General features: G+C 36.8%; 1 protein-coding gene across 1 annotated transcript in view; it reads left to right on the top strand.

Annotated features, from left to right (window-relative positions):
• Positions 1–17,446, top strand: part of CLVS2 (clavesin 2) — a 65,647-nt gene that overhangs the window by 11,851 nt on the left and 36,350 nt on the right. The window contains exon 2 of the mRNA XM_015068262.3: positions 147–321. Coding sequence (XP_014923748.1) covers positions 147–321 — 175 coding nt within the window. The remainder of the gene's footprint in view (positions 1–146; positions 322–17,446) is intronic.

Below are 17,446 nucleotides of genomic sequence, written 5' to 3'. Positions count from 1 at the left end.
TGTCCTCTTAGGAGAAGATTTTTAAATAAAATAATCTTAAGACTCCTGAGGTATCTTAAAGGAAATTTACAGCGTGGTAAACACTATCTATAGTTTTGGTGAAAGTGGTTGTCAAATTTAATGCAGTACATTTCTATTGCTGATAGGTACACACTGGTGGATATTTTGCGTGCCATCTTACTTTCTTTAGAAGCTATGATTGAAGATCCTGAGCTTCAAGTGAATGGATTTGTTTTGATCATAGACTGGAGTAACTTCACCTTCAAGCAAGCCTCCAAACTTACACCAAGCATGCTGCGACTGGCTATTGAAGGCCTTCAGGTAAAGATTTATAAATTATCCAGTTTCTCAGTCTTTCATGTTTGATTTCTCTCATCTGATGTGTTAGAATGACGAAATGTCTTACTTACAGAATAATAAAAGGGGGAGCCTGGGTGGCTCAGTTGGTTGAGCGTCCAACTTCAGCTCAGTCATGATCTCTCAGTTAGTGAGTTCGAGCCCTGCGTCGGGCTCTGTGCTGACAGCTCAGAGCGTGGAGTCTCCTTTGGATTCTGTGTCTCCATCTCTCTCCACCCCTCCCCTGCTCACACTCTGTCTCTGTCTCTCTCAAAAATGAATAAACTTAAAAAAAAATTAAAAATAAAAAAATTAAAAAAAAGAATAATAAAAACATTTTTTTAAAAATAGTTTTTAAGCACAAGCACTAAAACCATAACTGGACAAAGGATTATAGAAGGAAAGTTGAAAGATGTGGCCTTTTTGTAGATGGGAGTTTGTAATACTGAGTGCAAATCTTACTACATCTAAACATAAATGTGGGTGCCAATTGGAGATTTTTATCTTGAGAAGCAGAACAAAGAGCACGTTTTCGATTTTAATTATTAGCTATTTAGCTTTCTTGTTTTGTTTCTCTTTCTTTTTCTGTGTGTATTAATTAATTAGGTAACTGTTTGCTTTACTACTCAATTTAACCTGATGAATTGAGGCTATGATTATTAATACCTTCGTGTTGCCCAAAAAGCTGTTAGAAAGGCAATCGGTCAGTATGTATTTTGATATCTAAGATTTGGAATAACTGTTTTGAATTACTTCTCTAGACTTAATTGGGGATTTTCTTGTTGCTGCTACTGCTACTGCTGTTGTTGTTGTTGCTGTTTTTGGTGGAAAGCCTATCACATAGAATTTATATAGGAATGCTGCTTCTTCCAGGGAATGACACTTACCTGGTTAGGAATTATAAAATGGAAAATCAATTATTAATTAGCGACATGTCATAAACCTACTACTGATAATTTCTTTTTAACTTTTAGGATGTCCTTCTGCTCTCTGTAGTTTGCTTTATGGTACTTTGTATACAATATTTATGGGATAAATTTTAAATTCCTAAAAAAGATTTGAGAAGTTACTCTTCAGTGATATTATTTACTGTTTACTTTCCGTGTATTCAACATGCATTTTAGAGGTTTGCAAGTCAACAGTCAATTTTTGTAGCTCTTACCACTGAAAATACCACTCGTTTTAAAATAACTAATTATATCTTTGTCATTCATTAGGCTGGAAGGTCAGACTTTATTTTTTTATGTTGAATAGCCAAAATCATGCAGACCTCTGCTCCATAGGAATTTCTGACTGTGTCTGTAGGCACCTAAACTGATGGCTGATGACTCAATAAAAAGGGTCCTCTTCTCCAGGCAGCAGGACATCATCACCAAATTGAATTCACAGTTTGGATGTTGCCTCTGAAGTGAATGAGACACACTGATCCTTTTTCTCTATATAGGTTTTTCCTGATGCAGGTTTCCTGACTTGCTCTTGGTGAGTCAGACTTGCTGCTGCCTTTTCTTCAACAACACCTTTTTTAAAACTCCATAGAGATAGATAATAGGTGTTGGGAGAGGACATAGGATAAGCATGTTTGGAAATGTGTATATCATGTAAAATCACTCCTGATTCTACCCTATTGTCAGCAGTGTGTAAAGTGTCCTTTGCTTTGCGGGGTGCTTGGGTGACCCAGTCCGATAAGCTTCCAACTCTTGATTTCAGCTCAGGTCATGATCTCACGGTTGGTGAGTTCACGTCCCACGTTGGGCTCTGCACTGAATTGAGGAGCCTGCTTGAGATTCTCTCTCTCTTTCTTTCTCTCTCTCTCTCTCTCTTCCACTTGCTCTCCCTCAAAAATAAACATTTGAAAAAAATAAAGTGTCACTTTGTAAAGAAAATTGGCTTCTACAACCATGCTACTTAACACATAATGGTAATCTAGCCTTTTATAATTTTTTTAACCTGCCATCTTCTTTTTTTTTAGCTTTTTAAAAATGTTTTATTTATTTTTGAGAGAGCACAAGCAAGGGAGGGAAAGAGAGAGAGGAAGACAGAGGATTTGAAGTAGGCTCTGTGCTGACAACAGCGAGCCCGATGTGGGGCTTAAACTCACAAACTGTGAGATCATGACCTGAGCCGAAGTTTGACACTCAACTGACTGAGCCACCCAGGTGCCCCTACCTGCCGTCGTCTTCTTTCTGCACTAGGGATAGGCAGACCTTCAGCTACATGAAGGACTGGAGAACTCATATTATTTGTAAGAAATTGAAAATAAAAAAAGCATCTCAGGATAGATTCAGTATCTTGCTATTTACCAACTTACATGGTTTTTGGAGTCATTTAATAGTAACATTGTAAGCCATTCCAGGAGAGAAAACTGACAACTTGGACATGTTTGGGAACTTCCCTATAAGCATGGCTACTATCAGAATTTCTTTAAGTGCTAAGTGTCAGCACAACAGGAGCTACCGTCAATTGAAATCTTTGTGTTTGTGTTGGAGAGGGAAGGATCCCTTGTGCTGGCTGCCTGCCTTGTTTCTATTTCCCATAAATGTTTCAGTCCCCTTCTTTCTCCCAGGACCCAGACTGAGTAAGAGAGTTGATTTCCTCTAATTGCCAACTGGGAAGCCACCTAAAGGAACTCTTTCTGGGAATAAATTTGACTTGTTACTAATCTTTAAGCTAGATGTTTCTCAAGTTCAGATTGATTTTTAAATGCTCTGTATCTCTGTCTCTGTATCTATGACTACTTCTATATCTAGATCTAAAAACAATAGCAATTCTGAATAAGAATATAAGATGTGCTAAAAACGTTCCATTCATTGGGGCACAGGGCATTTCATAGTCTTCTACTGAAGTAACATTTTTTTATGGCTTTCGTAATCATGACTCTGTTTTACTTTGCATATATTATGTATGACATATTATTGCATATTGATACATGTTTCACTCTAAGCATCAATTTAAACTGGTTTTTTTTTGAGATTAATGTAAGTCCAAAAAAAAGTTTGAAGTAAGATATATACACAATGTCAGGTTGCTAAACACAACTACTACCCTCATCAAGACCACCACCACTACCACAATAGTAAACCCCTTCCAATGAACCTAGTCAGGGAAATGAAGAGATAGGATATTTTGTAACAACTCAGTGAGAATTTATACCATGCTATAATCTTGCTATAATATATTACTTTTATTTAGGCGAACACAACAAATATTCAAGGTACTTGAACCAAAAATAAGAAAGGCTACCAGTGAGTCTAGTGCCAGGAAGAAAACTTACTTTAATTATGTGTGTTATTAATAGGATGATGTAATTGTGTTTTGAAGAGGCCCCATCTCTTTTCCTTTTCAAGTGATTGTATAACCTTTCTAAATTCACACACCAACCCCCCCTTTTCTCAAGCAAAAGAGGATTTTGAGTGATCTGGCTAGAGATAGCACCTGACACCTGGGAAAAAGACACATAGACCATTGCTTTTAAGATCCACCTATGATCAAAGTGCAAGGTCAATAGAAAGATAATGCAGAGGGGTGGAAATAGAATGGTCTTTAGAGGCAGATAGACCCGGGTTTGGATGACAACAATGCTACATATTAAATACTTGGGCAAATGACGTACCTTGTTTGAATCTCAGTCCATTCACTTATACCAATTTTAGAGTATTAAATTAGAAATGATACATCTTTTGCTTAGGAGGTGATAGCAATGCTCAAAGTAATTGATGTGGTTAAGCTCATTTGTCAGGCGGCATATTTTTCTGCAAGTGTGCTGTTTTTCTTACAATTCGGTGACTACTTAAACTGTGAAGACTTAAAGTTGATTGACTTTGGGAATCTGAATAACATCACATTTTACTTTTAGTGTTCAGGTTTTCAATACGCAGGTTGCATTTTTTTTTTATCACTTCACTGTGTGGTTAAGTAACATCTAGATATTTTCACGTTAGACGCCAAATAAAATATTTGTTCATTCTGGAAACCAAATGAAAAACGAAATTGTTTCACCTGGTGAAAATTAATCTTTATTTTTTGGGGGAGAAACTCCAGGCACAGTGGGAAAGATAGCAAATATGTGGATATCCTTGGCCTGGATGGATGAACAAGAGTTTACTAAGTGGACGAGGACAGGAAGAACCTGTCAGACAGGAAAACTTTGGGGAGGTGTTTTGAACAAACACACAGCTGTAAGGGGTCAAAAGTACGTGATAAATCTGTTTTGAGGAAACTAGACCAAGAAGTGAATTGAGGCAAATGATCAGAGGTGAGCAAAGAAAGACTGGCTGAGAACTGTTTCAGTGGGGTGGCGGATGGCACCCTATGTGGTTTGGCCTGTGTTTCTCCAGACTTGGGGAGTTTTGGGACAGGAAAGTGACCTGGTCACTCTTCTGCTTTGGAAAGATGTCTCAAGTAGAAGAATGGACTTTGATAGAAGGATAGAGTAGTTAGAGTTAGAGAACCTCCATACTGGGGCACCTGGGTGGCTCAGTCAGTTGAGCACCAACTTCAGCTCAGGTCATGATCTCATGGTTGGTGAGTTTGAGCCCCATGTCAGGCTCTGCACTGACGGCTTAGAGCCTGGAGTCTGCTTCAGATTCTGTGTCTCCCTCTCCACTCCCCCCCTTCTTGTGCCCTGTCTTTCTCAAAAATAAAATAAACATAAAAAAAAATTTTAGAGAGCCTCCATACTACCGGGTGGTAACTACGTTGATCTCATTTTATAGGACAGGAAATGAAACTTCAAGAAGTTTAAGAGACTTAACCAATTTTTCTCACCTGACATGAAGGGTTGAGTCCAGGTTGTCTGACTCCAAAGACCAATGTGTTTCCTGAATCTTGTTTTATTGTTTCTAGGGCTGTGCTTCAGAAAAAGTGGGTAGGCTCAGATTAGAGTGACTTCCCTCCCCCATGCCAAAATCCTCACAATATACAATTCGTTTCTTGGGGTAGAGAGCACAATTCTAACTAACGAAGTCACAAATGGCTGGCCCGTGGCCTTGCACTTTCTTTGACTCCTAGTGGTAGAACCACTTTATTCTTCCCAGTGAGCATCCACTTTGAGTGATTGTCAGCCTCTTAGTCCCTGTGATGAAGGCCCAAGTGAAAGGAACTTTTCTCATAGCCAAAAAGAACTTTTATCAACACAACCACAGATTGATAAGCCACTCATCATCTTGGTCCAAGATAATTCTGTATGCTTTCTCTGTGCAGAATCTGTAAATATTTTTTAAATTTTTTAAAAATTTAAAAATTTTATTTAAATCCAAGTTAGTTAACGTATAGTGTAATAATGATTTCAGGAGTAGAATTTAATGATTCATCACTTACATGTAACACCTGGTGCTCATCCCAGCAAGTACCCTCCTTAATGTCTATCACTCATTTAGCCCATCCCCCACCCAAGACTCTGCCAGCAACCCTCCTCAGTTTGTTCTCTGTATTTAAGAGTCTCTCATGGTTTGTTTCCCTCTCTGTTTTGATCTTATTTTAGCTTCCCTTCCCCTACGTTCATCTGTTTGGTTTCTTAAGTTCCACATATGAGTGAAATCATACGGTATTTGTATTTCTCTGATTGACTTATTTCACTTAGCATAATACCCTCCAGTTCCATCCACATTGTTGCCAATGTCAAGATTTAATTCTTTTTGATCACCAAGTAATATTCCATTGTGTATATATACCAGATCTTCTTTATGCATTTGTCAGTCTAGGGATATTTGGGCTTTTTCCATAATTTGGCTATTGTTGATAGTGCTGCTATAAATATTGGGGAGCATGTGCTCCTTCGAGTCAGCATTTTTGTATCTTTTGGATAAATACCCAGTAGTGGAATTGCTGGGTCATAGGATAGTTCTATTTTTAATTTTTTGAGGAACCTCCATACTGTTTTGCAGAGTGACTGTACCAGTTTGCATTCCCAGTGCAAAAGGGTTCCTCTTTCTCCACATCCTTGCCAACATCTGTTGTTGCCTGAGTTGTTAATTTTTTTTTTTTTAATGAAAGGCATCAGAGGCACCTGGGTGGCTCAGTCAGTTTAGTGTCTGACTTTGACTCAGGTCATTATCTCACAGTTTGTGAGTCTGAGCCCCTCATAAGGCTCTCTGCTGTCAGCACAGAGCTTGCTTTGGATCCTCTGTCCCTCTCTCTCTCTGCCCCATCCTTGCTTGCATGTGTGCGGTCTCTCTCTCGCTCTCTCTTTCAAAAATAAATAAATATTAAATAAATAAATAAACAAATAAACAAATGAGAGGCATCAAACAATTTTATCAATATAACGTAGCTCCTTGATAGATGAGAAGCAACATCAGACATTTTTGTGGAAATAAATTATTCAGACTCCATTGGAAAGAAACAAGAAAGAAAATGATCTCGCTACTTATAAGAAGTTCATTGATTGGGGTAGTCATAGTAACAGGAAGCATCTTAGAAAATCAATACACGATTAAGTGGATGTGACTTGTAGCCCTGGGAAGCCAATTAAAACATGAAATGTTTGGAGATACCTGGCACAGCTTAGACTGCTTGAATTTACAGTGAAGCAATGTCCTTTTTAATATTTTTTTGTCATTGTTGCTCTATTTTTCTAAAATACTAGCATTCTTAAAACTCTTTAGTAATGAAAAAATCAAACTCTTACGAATCCAGAATCTCTTGTCATTTTTTTTAACTTATCCTAACCCTACCTGTGTTGTTTGTTGTTCTTTGGATATATCTATCTGTTATTCCCTCCCAGCTCTGTTCTCCTGTGTCTCAGTGCTTTTGTTTCACAATTTCACAGGAATCCCCAAACTCCATCTGCTGAAAAGTACATAATGTAGTCAAGGCGCAGCTTGCTGTCAGGGGGGTTGGCTGTAACAAGGAACTGAATAGCTCTTTGAGTTTCTACTTAAGACTCAGATGTAAGGGCCATCGCAAAATGCCTAAATCAGTGCCAGATATTTTAAGAGCCCTTAATAAGTAGGACTTGTGAAAGAATAAAGAATATGTAATCAATTCACAGTACCTAATGGCAGCCCTTTCTTCTGTCTAAAGGGTCTAGTGTTAGAAGCGGTCACCAATCTGCTAGCTTTGAGAGCTCTAGTCATTCATGTGGAAGGCAGAAAGTGCTGCTGCTACAAATTCTGGCTCTGACTGTTTGGAAGCCCAGTCCTACCAGGGGGAGCTTGCCAAAAACAGAAGACATGCTAATGACTTGGAACATCACTGTCCAAGGCTAGCGGGTGACGAGCCCCATTAACTTCAGTCCAGCATTAGTTTGTGCAGTCCTCCAAATCCTACCTACAATTTCTGGCAGCTTCCAAATTGCACGTGTTTGTGTGTGTGTGTCTGTGTGTAGAATGGTTAAGGGAGAATATCCAAAAAGAACTCAGTGAGATATTGAGTTAATTAGGAATTCCTAATAAAACAAAAGGGCTCTGTGCTTTGCAACAGTGTTCTTTGCAATGATTGTTAACCTGCCAATAGTTTGCAAGCTTATAGTGCTTTGGACAGCAGCAGAAACCTCTTGCATTCAAGCTACCTTGTAAACTTAAGGCAGCATTATGGTGCATTGATAGGAGAGGGCTGAAACAATGCCTGTCTTTTTAAAAATGAACACAGATTCATGAACTGCTTTCATTCAGACAGCCTGAAGGTGGGAGAGTTTATTTCCACATTGTGTATGCACAGGCAGAACCATATTGAGAAACAGTGACAAGGGCAGTGTGTAAAAAAAGTGACATTTTCTTCATCACATGCATAGCTGTCTGAGCTAAGTGTGCTTCCTTTCAGTTGTTACTTAACCTAAAACAAATGAGTGAAACCCTTGAAGTTGCTTTATTTCATGGTGTGATAATGTGGTGGTTTGGCTGAGAGGTTTAGTCGCCAGAAGTAGGACGTTGGAAGTCTTTTTAAAAGCTGACAATAGGCATGTAAAAGCTATATATAATATTTAGTTCAGCAAGCAAGCTAAGGATTATATAATCTTTGATAATGGGCTAGGTTAATTCTCTGCATATACACACACACAGCACATACATGTATATATAAATGTATATATCATTATTTTTTCTTGTGTTAAAATTGCTGTTTATTTTTTATTAAAAATTTTTTTTTCACATTTATTCAATTTTGAGAGGCAGAGAGAGACAGAGCACAAGCGGGGGAGGGGCAGAGAGAGAGGGAGACACAGAATCTGAAGCAGGCTCCAGGCTCCGAGCTGTCAGCACCGAGCCGGAAGCGGGGCTTGAACTCACAAACCATGAGATCATGACCTGAGCCGAAGTCAGACGCTTACCGACTGAACCACCCAGGTGCCTCAAAATTGCTGTTTATTTTTTGATTAGCAGCTAAATCTGTTTAAAATGTCTAGTTGTAGGAAGTAGGTGTCAACTTTCACAAAAATGAAGAGATTGGTGCTCTTGAGTTATTCAACACGTATTTACTGACTTAAAGTAGAGAGTATTATCAATAAAATTTACTACGTGTACACTTTCAACTACTGAGGAAGAGACTACTTATCATTTTGCTTCAAATAGCCAAATAATTGCAGTGACAAAATGGAAAGAAGCAAATAGCAATCTTTTGGTCTGAGTCAGTGAGATAATGATAAATGGATAGAAAGTAATTATCTGTAATGAAAAACTGAACGAACCATATGAGCTGTTCTGCATTTCATTTTATTTGCTATGTTTAGACATGTCCTTAACTAGAGAACAAAAAAGATGAGTAAGTGCAAGTTCTCTTTTATTCTTTTTAGTATCAATGCAAATGCATCTTGATATATCCCTCTTCCCCAATGGCACTTTATTTTTTTACTCTCTTCAATTCTAAACTGCAAAATGAACATTCACTTATCCTTTCAAAAAATTAGTTTTGAATACTCTTCAACCTTAAAAAAGAAGGAAATTCTGCCATTTGCAACAGTATGCATGAACCTGGAAGACGTTATGCTAAGTGAAATAAACCATGCACAGAAAGACAAATGAGTACATGATCTCACTTATACGTGGAATCTAAAAAAAGTCAAATTCATAGTAACAGGAATAGAATGGTGGTTATCAGGGGTGGAGAGATGAGGGAAATGGGGAGATGCTGGCCAAAGAATACAGAGTCTCAGTCATAAGATGAATAAGTCTGGAAACCTAATGTACAGCATGGTGACTATAGTTAGTAGTGGTATACTGTATACTTGAAATTTGCTAAGAGAGTAGACATTAAGTGTTTTTAACACACACACACACACACACACACACGGTAATTATGTTAGGTGAAACATATGTTAATTAGCTTGATTGTGGCAATGATTTTACAATGTGTGTATGTAAGATAATCTGCTGTGTACCTTAAATATATGCATTTTTTATTTGTCAGTCATTACTAAATAATTCTGGGAAAATATTAGGACCCTAGTGTCATCAGATTCTCCTACAGATGTTGATAAAATTTACATGCTTATTTTTCAAATGTTTAGCCATTTTACCTTCATAAATATAACTTCATGGACATCTAAATCAAAATTTTTTGGAATATCAAATTGAGGTGTCATTTTGTTTTTGTAAATTTTAAAATTCTGGTACCATATTGCCCAAATCATAGAGGTACGTGATTCTTCTGTCTCTTCCATGGGTAGCACTCTTGCTATATTTTCTTTTCTTTTTTTTTCTTTTTTCTTTTTTTAAAATTTACATCCAAATTAGTTAGCATATAGTGCAACAATGATTTCAGGAGTAGATTCCTTAGTGCCCCTTACCCATTTAGCCCATCCCCCACTCCCGTAACCCCTCCAGTAACCCTCAGTTTGTTCTCCATATTTATGAGTCTCTTCTGTTTTGTCCCCCTCCCTGTTTTTGTATTATTTTTATTTCCCTTCCCTTATGTTCATCTCATATGAGTGAAGTCATATGATTTTTGTCTTTCTCTGACTAATTTCACTTATCATAATACCCTCCAGTTCCATCCACATAATTGCAAATGGCAAGATTTCATTTTTTTGATTGCCGAGTAATACTCCATTGTATATATATATACATTGTGTATATATATATATATATATATATACCATATCTTCTTTATCCATTCATCCATCGATGGAAATTTGGGCTCTTTCCATACTTTTGTTATTGTTGATAGTGCTGCTATAAACATGGGGGCGCATGTGTCCCTTCGAAACAGCACACCTGTATCCTGTGGATAAATGCCTAGTAGTGCAATTGCTGGGTTATAGGGTAGTTCTATTTTTAGTTTTTTAAGGAACCTCCATACTGTTTTCCAGAGTGGCGGCACCAGCTTGCATTCCCATTTGCTATATTTTCTTAAGATTTATCTGGAAATAAAATACTCTTTATCCTTCATCATAACTATTCTGAAAAGAGCTGCAGTTAGAGAAACCACAATAAACTCATAAGAGGAATGCCTCCTAGAATACTATTTGATGCACAATTAATAATAGTGTGTTTCTATAGCTTAAAGTTGACTGCATTTTGCAAAGCCCCAATTAGTTGGAATTTAAGATGTGAATGAATATGAGGTAGTTACATAAGGTACTAATAGCTGCTATAACAAACAGATCAAAATGTGTACATTGGTTCAAACATCTTGCCACGCAGTCCAATAAGGTGCTTCTCCTAGTGAATCAATGACCCACGTTCCTTCCACCATACTGTCCTGCCATTTTCTAGGTATAGTCTTCAGGGTCACTTTGTTCAATTCCATTCTATTTCCCTAAAGGTTGAAAAAGCATGGAGAATCACACATTATATATTTCTTTGGGACAGACCTGAAAACAGTGCACATTGCTTTCTTTCACATTTTATTGGCTAGAAAAAACAGCCAAGTAGACACCCATAACTATAAAGGAGGTGAAGAAATGTAGGTTAGCTGTGATCATAGGAAGAAGAGGAATGGTGGACATCTTGTATTCTGTTTTAGAAAACTGAGTCTCTAAAATAACTTTTTTTTAAATGTTTGCTTATGCTCTCTGAAAGTAAGAGGTGATAATTAGACAGTGTTTCAAGGAAGTTTAATTGCTACATTCAAGCACAATGGAATAAATGCATCTTTCCTACAATTCATTATATGACTCTGTACCAGACTAGTTCTGCCTAGGTAAAGGGCTAGCAGTTTATATGCCTCGTTTGTTTCTTGGTTTGTTTTACCTGAAAGAGTACAGGGGAGGTAAAATGGCAGAGTATTTGCATTCTCTTAAATGTGTTTCTTCTCTTTTTCACATTTGTTGATAGTTTTGCTAGATATAGAAATGTGAATTCAAAATAATTTTCCCTTAGAACTTTGAAATCATTATTTCATAGTTGTTAGACATCCATTATTTTTTATAAGAAGGCTGGCTTCAGATAAACCCTTGTTGCTCTGTAGGTATCTACACTTTGTAAAAGATTTTAGGATTTTCTTCACCTTTGGCATTTGTAAGCATGCTCTTGGGAGCAGATCTTTTATGTGTCTACCAGATCATAATGAAACTTTTTATTATTCCTTTTAGTTAGAAAAAGAAACATTTTTATTATTCTTTCCTCTGAATTTTTCTCTGATCCTTTTTCTTGTATTTCTATAGCATGGACTTTATGTCTGTGGTCTTAATCCTCTGCATATCATAATGTTTCATGATCACATGTATTTTTTCTTATTAAACTTTTAAATTTTGTTTTGAGATCATTGTAGATTCATGTGCAGTTGTAAGAAGCAGTACAGAGAAATCTCATGTTTCCCTCAGTGATGACATCTTGTAAAAATACTATAGCATCTCACAACTAGGGTGTTAATGTTGATAGAATAGAGAATGAAAGTCCTGACTGCTCACTCAACCTGCTCTGACATTACTCTGTGGGGGATGGTGTGCCTCATAACAGCCTGGAAATGTGCCACTTTCAGGCTTCCCTCTCCCCCTTTGTTGGTGTGGATGGTGGTGAGGTCACATGATTTTCTTTTCTTTTCTTTTTTCTTTTCTCTTTTCCTTGCCTTGCGTTTCCTTGCCTTTTCTTTTCTTTCCTTTTCTTTTTTTCTTTTCTTCTCTTTTCTTTTCCCTGTGGTGTACAGCTGGAGTAAAGTAGCTGTTGCCTAAAAGCTTTGTATGTTGTGAGTATACCTTTCCTGGTCCTTTGCCCAGTGAGGGCAAGCTTTTGTTAGGGCCTTTTTTTGTCTGTGCCTATTGGAATTTCCAGGTGCCAGTTTCCTGAGCTCTAAGTCTGAAATATATAAGGCAAAAATCAAACCAGGGAATTGACCTAGGTCATTCTTTGGGTCCTACAGTTTCTAGCTGGTTAGAAACTACTTTCATAGTCTTCTTATGTTTGTTTTACATATAATGCCCAGTTTTTAAAGTTATATTTAATGGGAAGAATAAGGAAAAGTATGACTATCCCATCTTCTTGAAGTAGAAGTCAGACCCCCATGTATTTTTTATCTTTTAAAATTTTATCAAATACCTGATTTAATAATGTTACTTTGCCTCTTTTACAGCGTTTGTGTAAATTTTCTATAAATTTGTTATTGTTCGAACTGTTTACTATCATTTAAATTTATAGAGGGAGGTGAGGACATTAAGCTCACTCAGTTTGCTATATTGACTGGGAAGCTCCATAATGCCTTCAAGTCTTTTTAAATGCCTGTAAGTAATTCCTTAAAGCCAGTCATTATCAGGTTTATGATCACAGAATGATAGAAATAAAGTTCAGGAGGCATCATATTTTTACTTTTACATATAGGTCTAGAGAGAAATTATTCTTTCATGAGGTAGTAGTTTTGTTGTTATTATTATGTTTTCCAATCTAAATTCCCAGAGATATTTTTTCTGAGGTGAAATATAGAATAAATTTATTTCCAAAATCAAAATTCTAAAGAATATACTTACTTACAGTTTTTTATAAATAAGTATAGGCCTACTTAAACTAAAACTTTGAAGCGCAGAAAGCTGGGTTTATTTGCAACTGGGTAGTGATTCAGACAGATAGTCAGCTTTATCACCTGGTTTCAAAAGAAGATTTCAGAACCTTTTTTTTATTTTTTAAGTTTAATTTATTTTGATAGAGAGAGAGCACAAGGGCGTAGGGGTATAGAGAGAGGGAGAGAGAACTCCAAGTAGGCTCCACACTGTCAATGCAGAGCCTGACACAGGGCTCAGACTCACCAACTGTGAGATCATGACCTGAGCCAAGATCAAGAGTCAGATGCTTAATCGACTGAGCCACCCAGGTGCCCCATCAAAAGATTTCAAAGAGATGCCTCTGGTCAGCCCATTATCTCTGCTAATATGGATAAGGAAAGCATATTCTACTCCACACAGGACAATAATGTATTGCTACAGGATTGGCAAACAAACTACATTTAGTGGTAACTGAGGTCTGCTATCTCAACCAAGGTAGATGGTCAGCATCATAATGGGTTACTGCTATGTGCTAAACTTAGAGATGTGATTAAGTTAGTGAAAGAAGAGTCAAATCACTCTGCTGTAAATCATAGTTTTGTAAATATAAGGCTGTTTTCTAGTTTTATAAATCTTTAGATCTGGGAAAGACCTTAACCCAAAGATGAGCTAAGGTGACGTCAGTACTGCATAAAAATCATCAAAAGAGGCTGAGGCTGAATTGAGTAGCACCATGGAGAGCTCCTAGAAATTCCATTGTTGTGGTTTGTAATTTTATGCTTTCCAGTTTTGATTTTCTCTAGTTATCACTGCCTCTAAAGTAAGCCCATCTACCTCTAGAATAGGTCACAATCCCAGCAGAAGTAAATATTTCTTTCATTATCCTGAGTCTTATGGTTTATGTGTTTGAATTAAGGCTTCATTTTTTATGTGGCTCAAGGTTCTCCTTTTAAGACTTTTCCTTTATTATTTAACTCCTGTTTTTGGCATTGTTTACTGGAAGCTCATGTATCGGCATTGGAATTAGAACTATGCCTTCCCTTTCTTTTCTTCTTGGAGGCTTCCCACATGTTATTTATAACCTAATTTTAAGAATATGAACCATTCTTAGGCACCTGGGTGGTGGCTCAGTCAGTTAATCGAACAACTCTTGATTTCAGCTCAGATCATGATCTCACATTTCATGAGATCGAGCCCCACATGGGGCTCTGTACTGATAGCACAGAGCCTGCTTGGGATTCTGTCTCTCCCTCTCTTTCTGCACCTTACCCACACATGCACATACACATTCTCTCTTCCTCTCTTTCTCTAAAAATAATAATAATAAAAAAAGAACATGAACCATTCTTAAGTTGGATTTAGTGTAGGAGAAGTGACGCTATAATTTGTATTTCATCATGAGACCATATAAGGAAGAAAGAGATCAGTTTCTTTCACTCAAGCAAACTGCTGGGAAAGTCATGTTTTGATTATCTGCTTTCTCTAGAAGGCACTGTTTGGAGAACAATGATAAGGTATATGGTTGAAAGCAAAATCGTCTCCTCCTGACAATTGCCAGAATAGGTCAGATTTTAGAATCAGGTATTCCTGGACTTAAGTCTTGCCTCTGCCACATCCAGATTTCAATTTTAGATAGACGACTTAACTGATCCCAGTCTTTGTTATTACATATTTAAAAATGGGATCAATACCTTCCACCTGGTATTATTATGAGAATTAAACAAGATATAATATGAGAGAGATTGGCATGATACCTAGTCAGAAAAGGCACTTGGTTAAATCGGTTCTGGCCATGTACTTCTTGCCCTGTGCTCCAGAAGAGAAGCTATGCAAACTGATGTAACAAGAAGGTTATTCCTTTAAACTGAAATATTATTTTTATGTAATGTAATTAATCAGCTTAACTTGGAAGATCATACAAAACTCACCAACTAAAATTATGTGAGAAGAAAGACCCCCCCCTCCCAGTTTCTAAGACAAACTGTAGGCAATTTTCTCTTAGAAGTTTATAGCCCCTACCATTGTCCTTCCAGACTGTAAGATAGTGGCCAAATATGATTATAATAAGTATGGGTGCTTTATGGCATGTGGAACTCATCAGTTTACTCCTGTGGTGTAAGACTCTTGAGATTTTCACTCTTGGGAATATCACAAGTATTTTCTACTAAAACCACATGAAGAGACTGGTATAGATGTGATTAATATACATATTTCTCCTCACTGTTCTCAGCTGTATGATAAGCTCCTCCATGGCAAGAATGACATTTAGTTCAGCTAAATGACTCACAGGCTGTCTGGCAAGGAGGATCATATCACTCGTTCTGGGTGGACTAAAGGCATATAGTAGAAGTGCAGTTCTTAAAACTTTCACTTATGGTGAAGTAAGATGGGAGACTTTTGCAAGAGCATATGCTAGAGGATGCAATATCTCAGGCATTTGAAAGATTCAGAGGAAGTAGAAATCAAAAGAACTATGGGGAAAAGAGAGCTCATACATTAGAGTAACTCAGTAAAAGGACCTCTTGACCAATGGGGGTGGTAGGATTCGGAAAAAAATATTGGCCAGGTGATGGCATTTAAACATCAGAAGTGTGTTGGGAGCAATTATTACGATGAGGGGCAAGGCTGAAGTGGCAGTTAAGGGCCTGGCCTTTACGGGGCAACAGTGCTCCTATGGGAGAGATAGATGAGAAGACAATAAGTGATGCTTAAAATATTCAGTCAAAACAAATGAAAAGGAATGAAGACGGCGATCCCAGTGTAAAATTACAATACCATGCCTAGTTTTCTAGGTTCTGAGCTGGTTCTCAGACTCAGAATTCATGACAAGAGAAAGACTACAGAGCCCCATAAAGAAGGACCTTGCAACACCAACTTGTTTCTCTGATGAGTGTTCTTTCAACTCTTAGGAGTGATGTTTGCGAAGAGTTTGTAATAATATAGGCAATGGCTATATATAATGTTAAGTGAAATATGTATGATATAAATGAACGTAAAATATGATCACATTTATGTTAATAATGTATTAAAAAAGAGAAGAAATGCATTGGAATGTGAACAATTATGCGAGAGTTGTAGGACTATGGTAACATTTTCTTTTTTCTACTTCCTGCATTTTATACATTTTACCATTGGAGACATGGTATTTTAAATATAAAATATTTATTTCAAATAGCCATGATATACAGTAGAAAACAAAGCAAATTATTTAACGAGTGTACAATATGCCATGTTAAAAAGGTTAGTTTCTATTTTAAAATAATATTAACATAGGTTGATGAGTAAATTAATAGAATCAGGCAGCTGCAGCTGCTAATCTTAAGAAAATTATGCAGTGCTAATATACATGGCTGTGATGGGTCACATTTGGGGACCACAAAAGAAATTTACAGGAAGACTCAGGGAAGCAGAGTCAATGGAAATATAAATATGCTTTGGAGTAAAAAGTCAAACATGATTAAAAAAACATGTTTTATGAAGCTACCAGGCTGGCATATAATTCGAAATATTATACTACTATACTTGGCATGTATTAACTACTTTTTGGTAGGAGGAAGGAAGGAAGTTGAATTCAAGGAACCACCAGTAAGCCTTATTTAAAAAAATACTTTTATGCAAATCTGAATAAGATAGCCAGAAAGGAATTAAGTAAAAGACAAAAAAGTGAACATAAATTACACCTGAGAAAGACAATCATGCTTTTTAGAGAATACATGCTATTTCTGTCAGTGATTTCCTGTGATTAAAATCAATTAAATAAGTGACTAAATAAATTTTACAGATAGAAATTATTTGTAGTTCAGAGGAGGGGATTATAGTGTATGACTAAAAACGCTAAAAAGGTTTTATGGAAGAGTTGAAAATTGAGCTTGATCTTCAAGGATGACACTGTATTGGTCTGTAGAGAGACATAAGGAAGGAAACAACAGAGCTAAGGTTTAGAGGTGAAAATGCATATATTGCATTTTGAATATGTAGCGAGTCTAGGCAGTCTGATGTAAAGGGTTGATACAACACAGGCAAGAAAGATAAGCTTGAGGAATCTGACAGGTTGGGGTCAAAATAGGAGCGACTTTCCATTTAAACTGTATTTTATGAAGAATGGAGAATCAATGAGTATTTTGAGGAGAATAACTCATGAGAAATGACCAACAGAAAAATTAATGATTGACATCATCTGCTAGTGATTTCATTCTATAAATATCTATTGTGTGGAATAATTTTAAAGGAAGAATTTGGAAAAGCGGGAAGTCAGGAGACTTTTGT

This window comes from Acinonyx jubatus, chromosome B2 (assembly GCF_027475565.1).
Source record: "Acinonyx jubatus isolate Ajub_Pintada_27869175 chromosome B2, VMU_Ajub_asm_v1.0, whole genome shotgun sequence".
NCBI classification, from domain to species: Eukaryota; Metazoa; Chordata; class Mammalia; order Carnivora; family Felidae; genus Acinonyx; species Acinonyx jubatus.
This window is presented reverse-complemented; position numbering and strand designations above follow the sequence as displayed.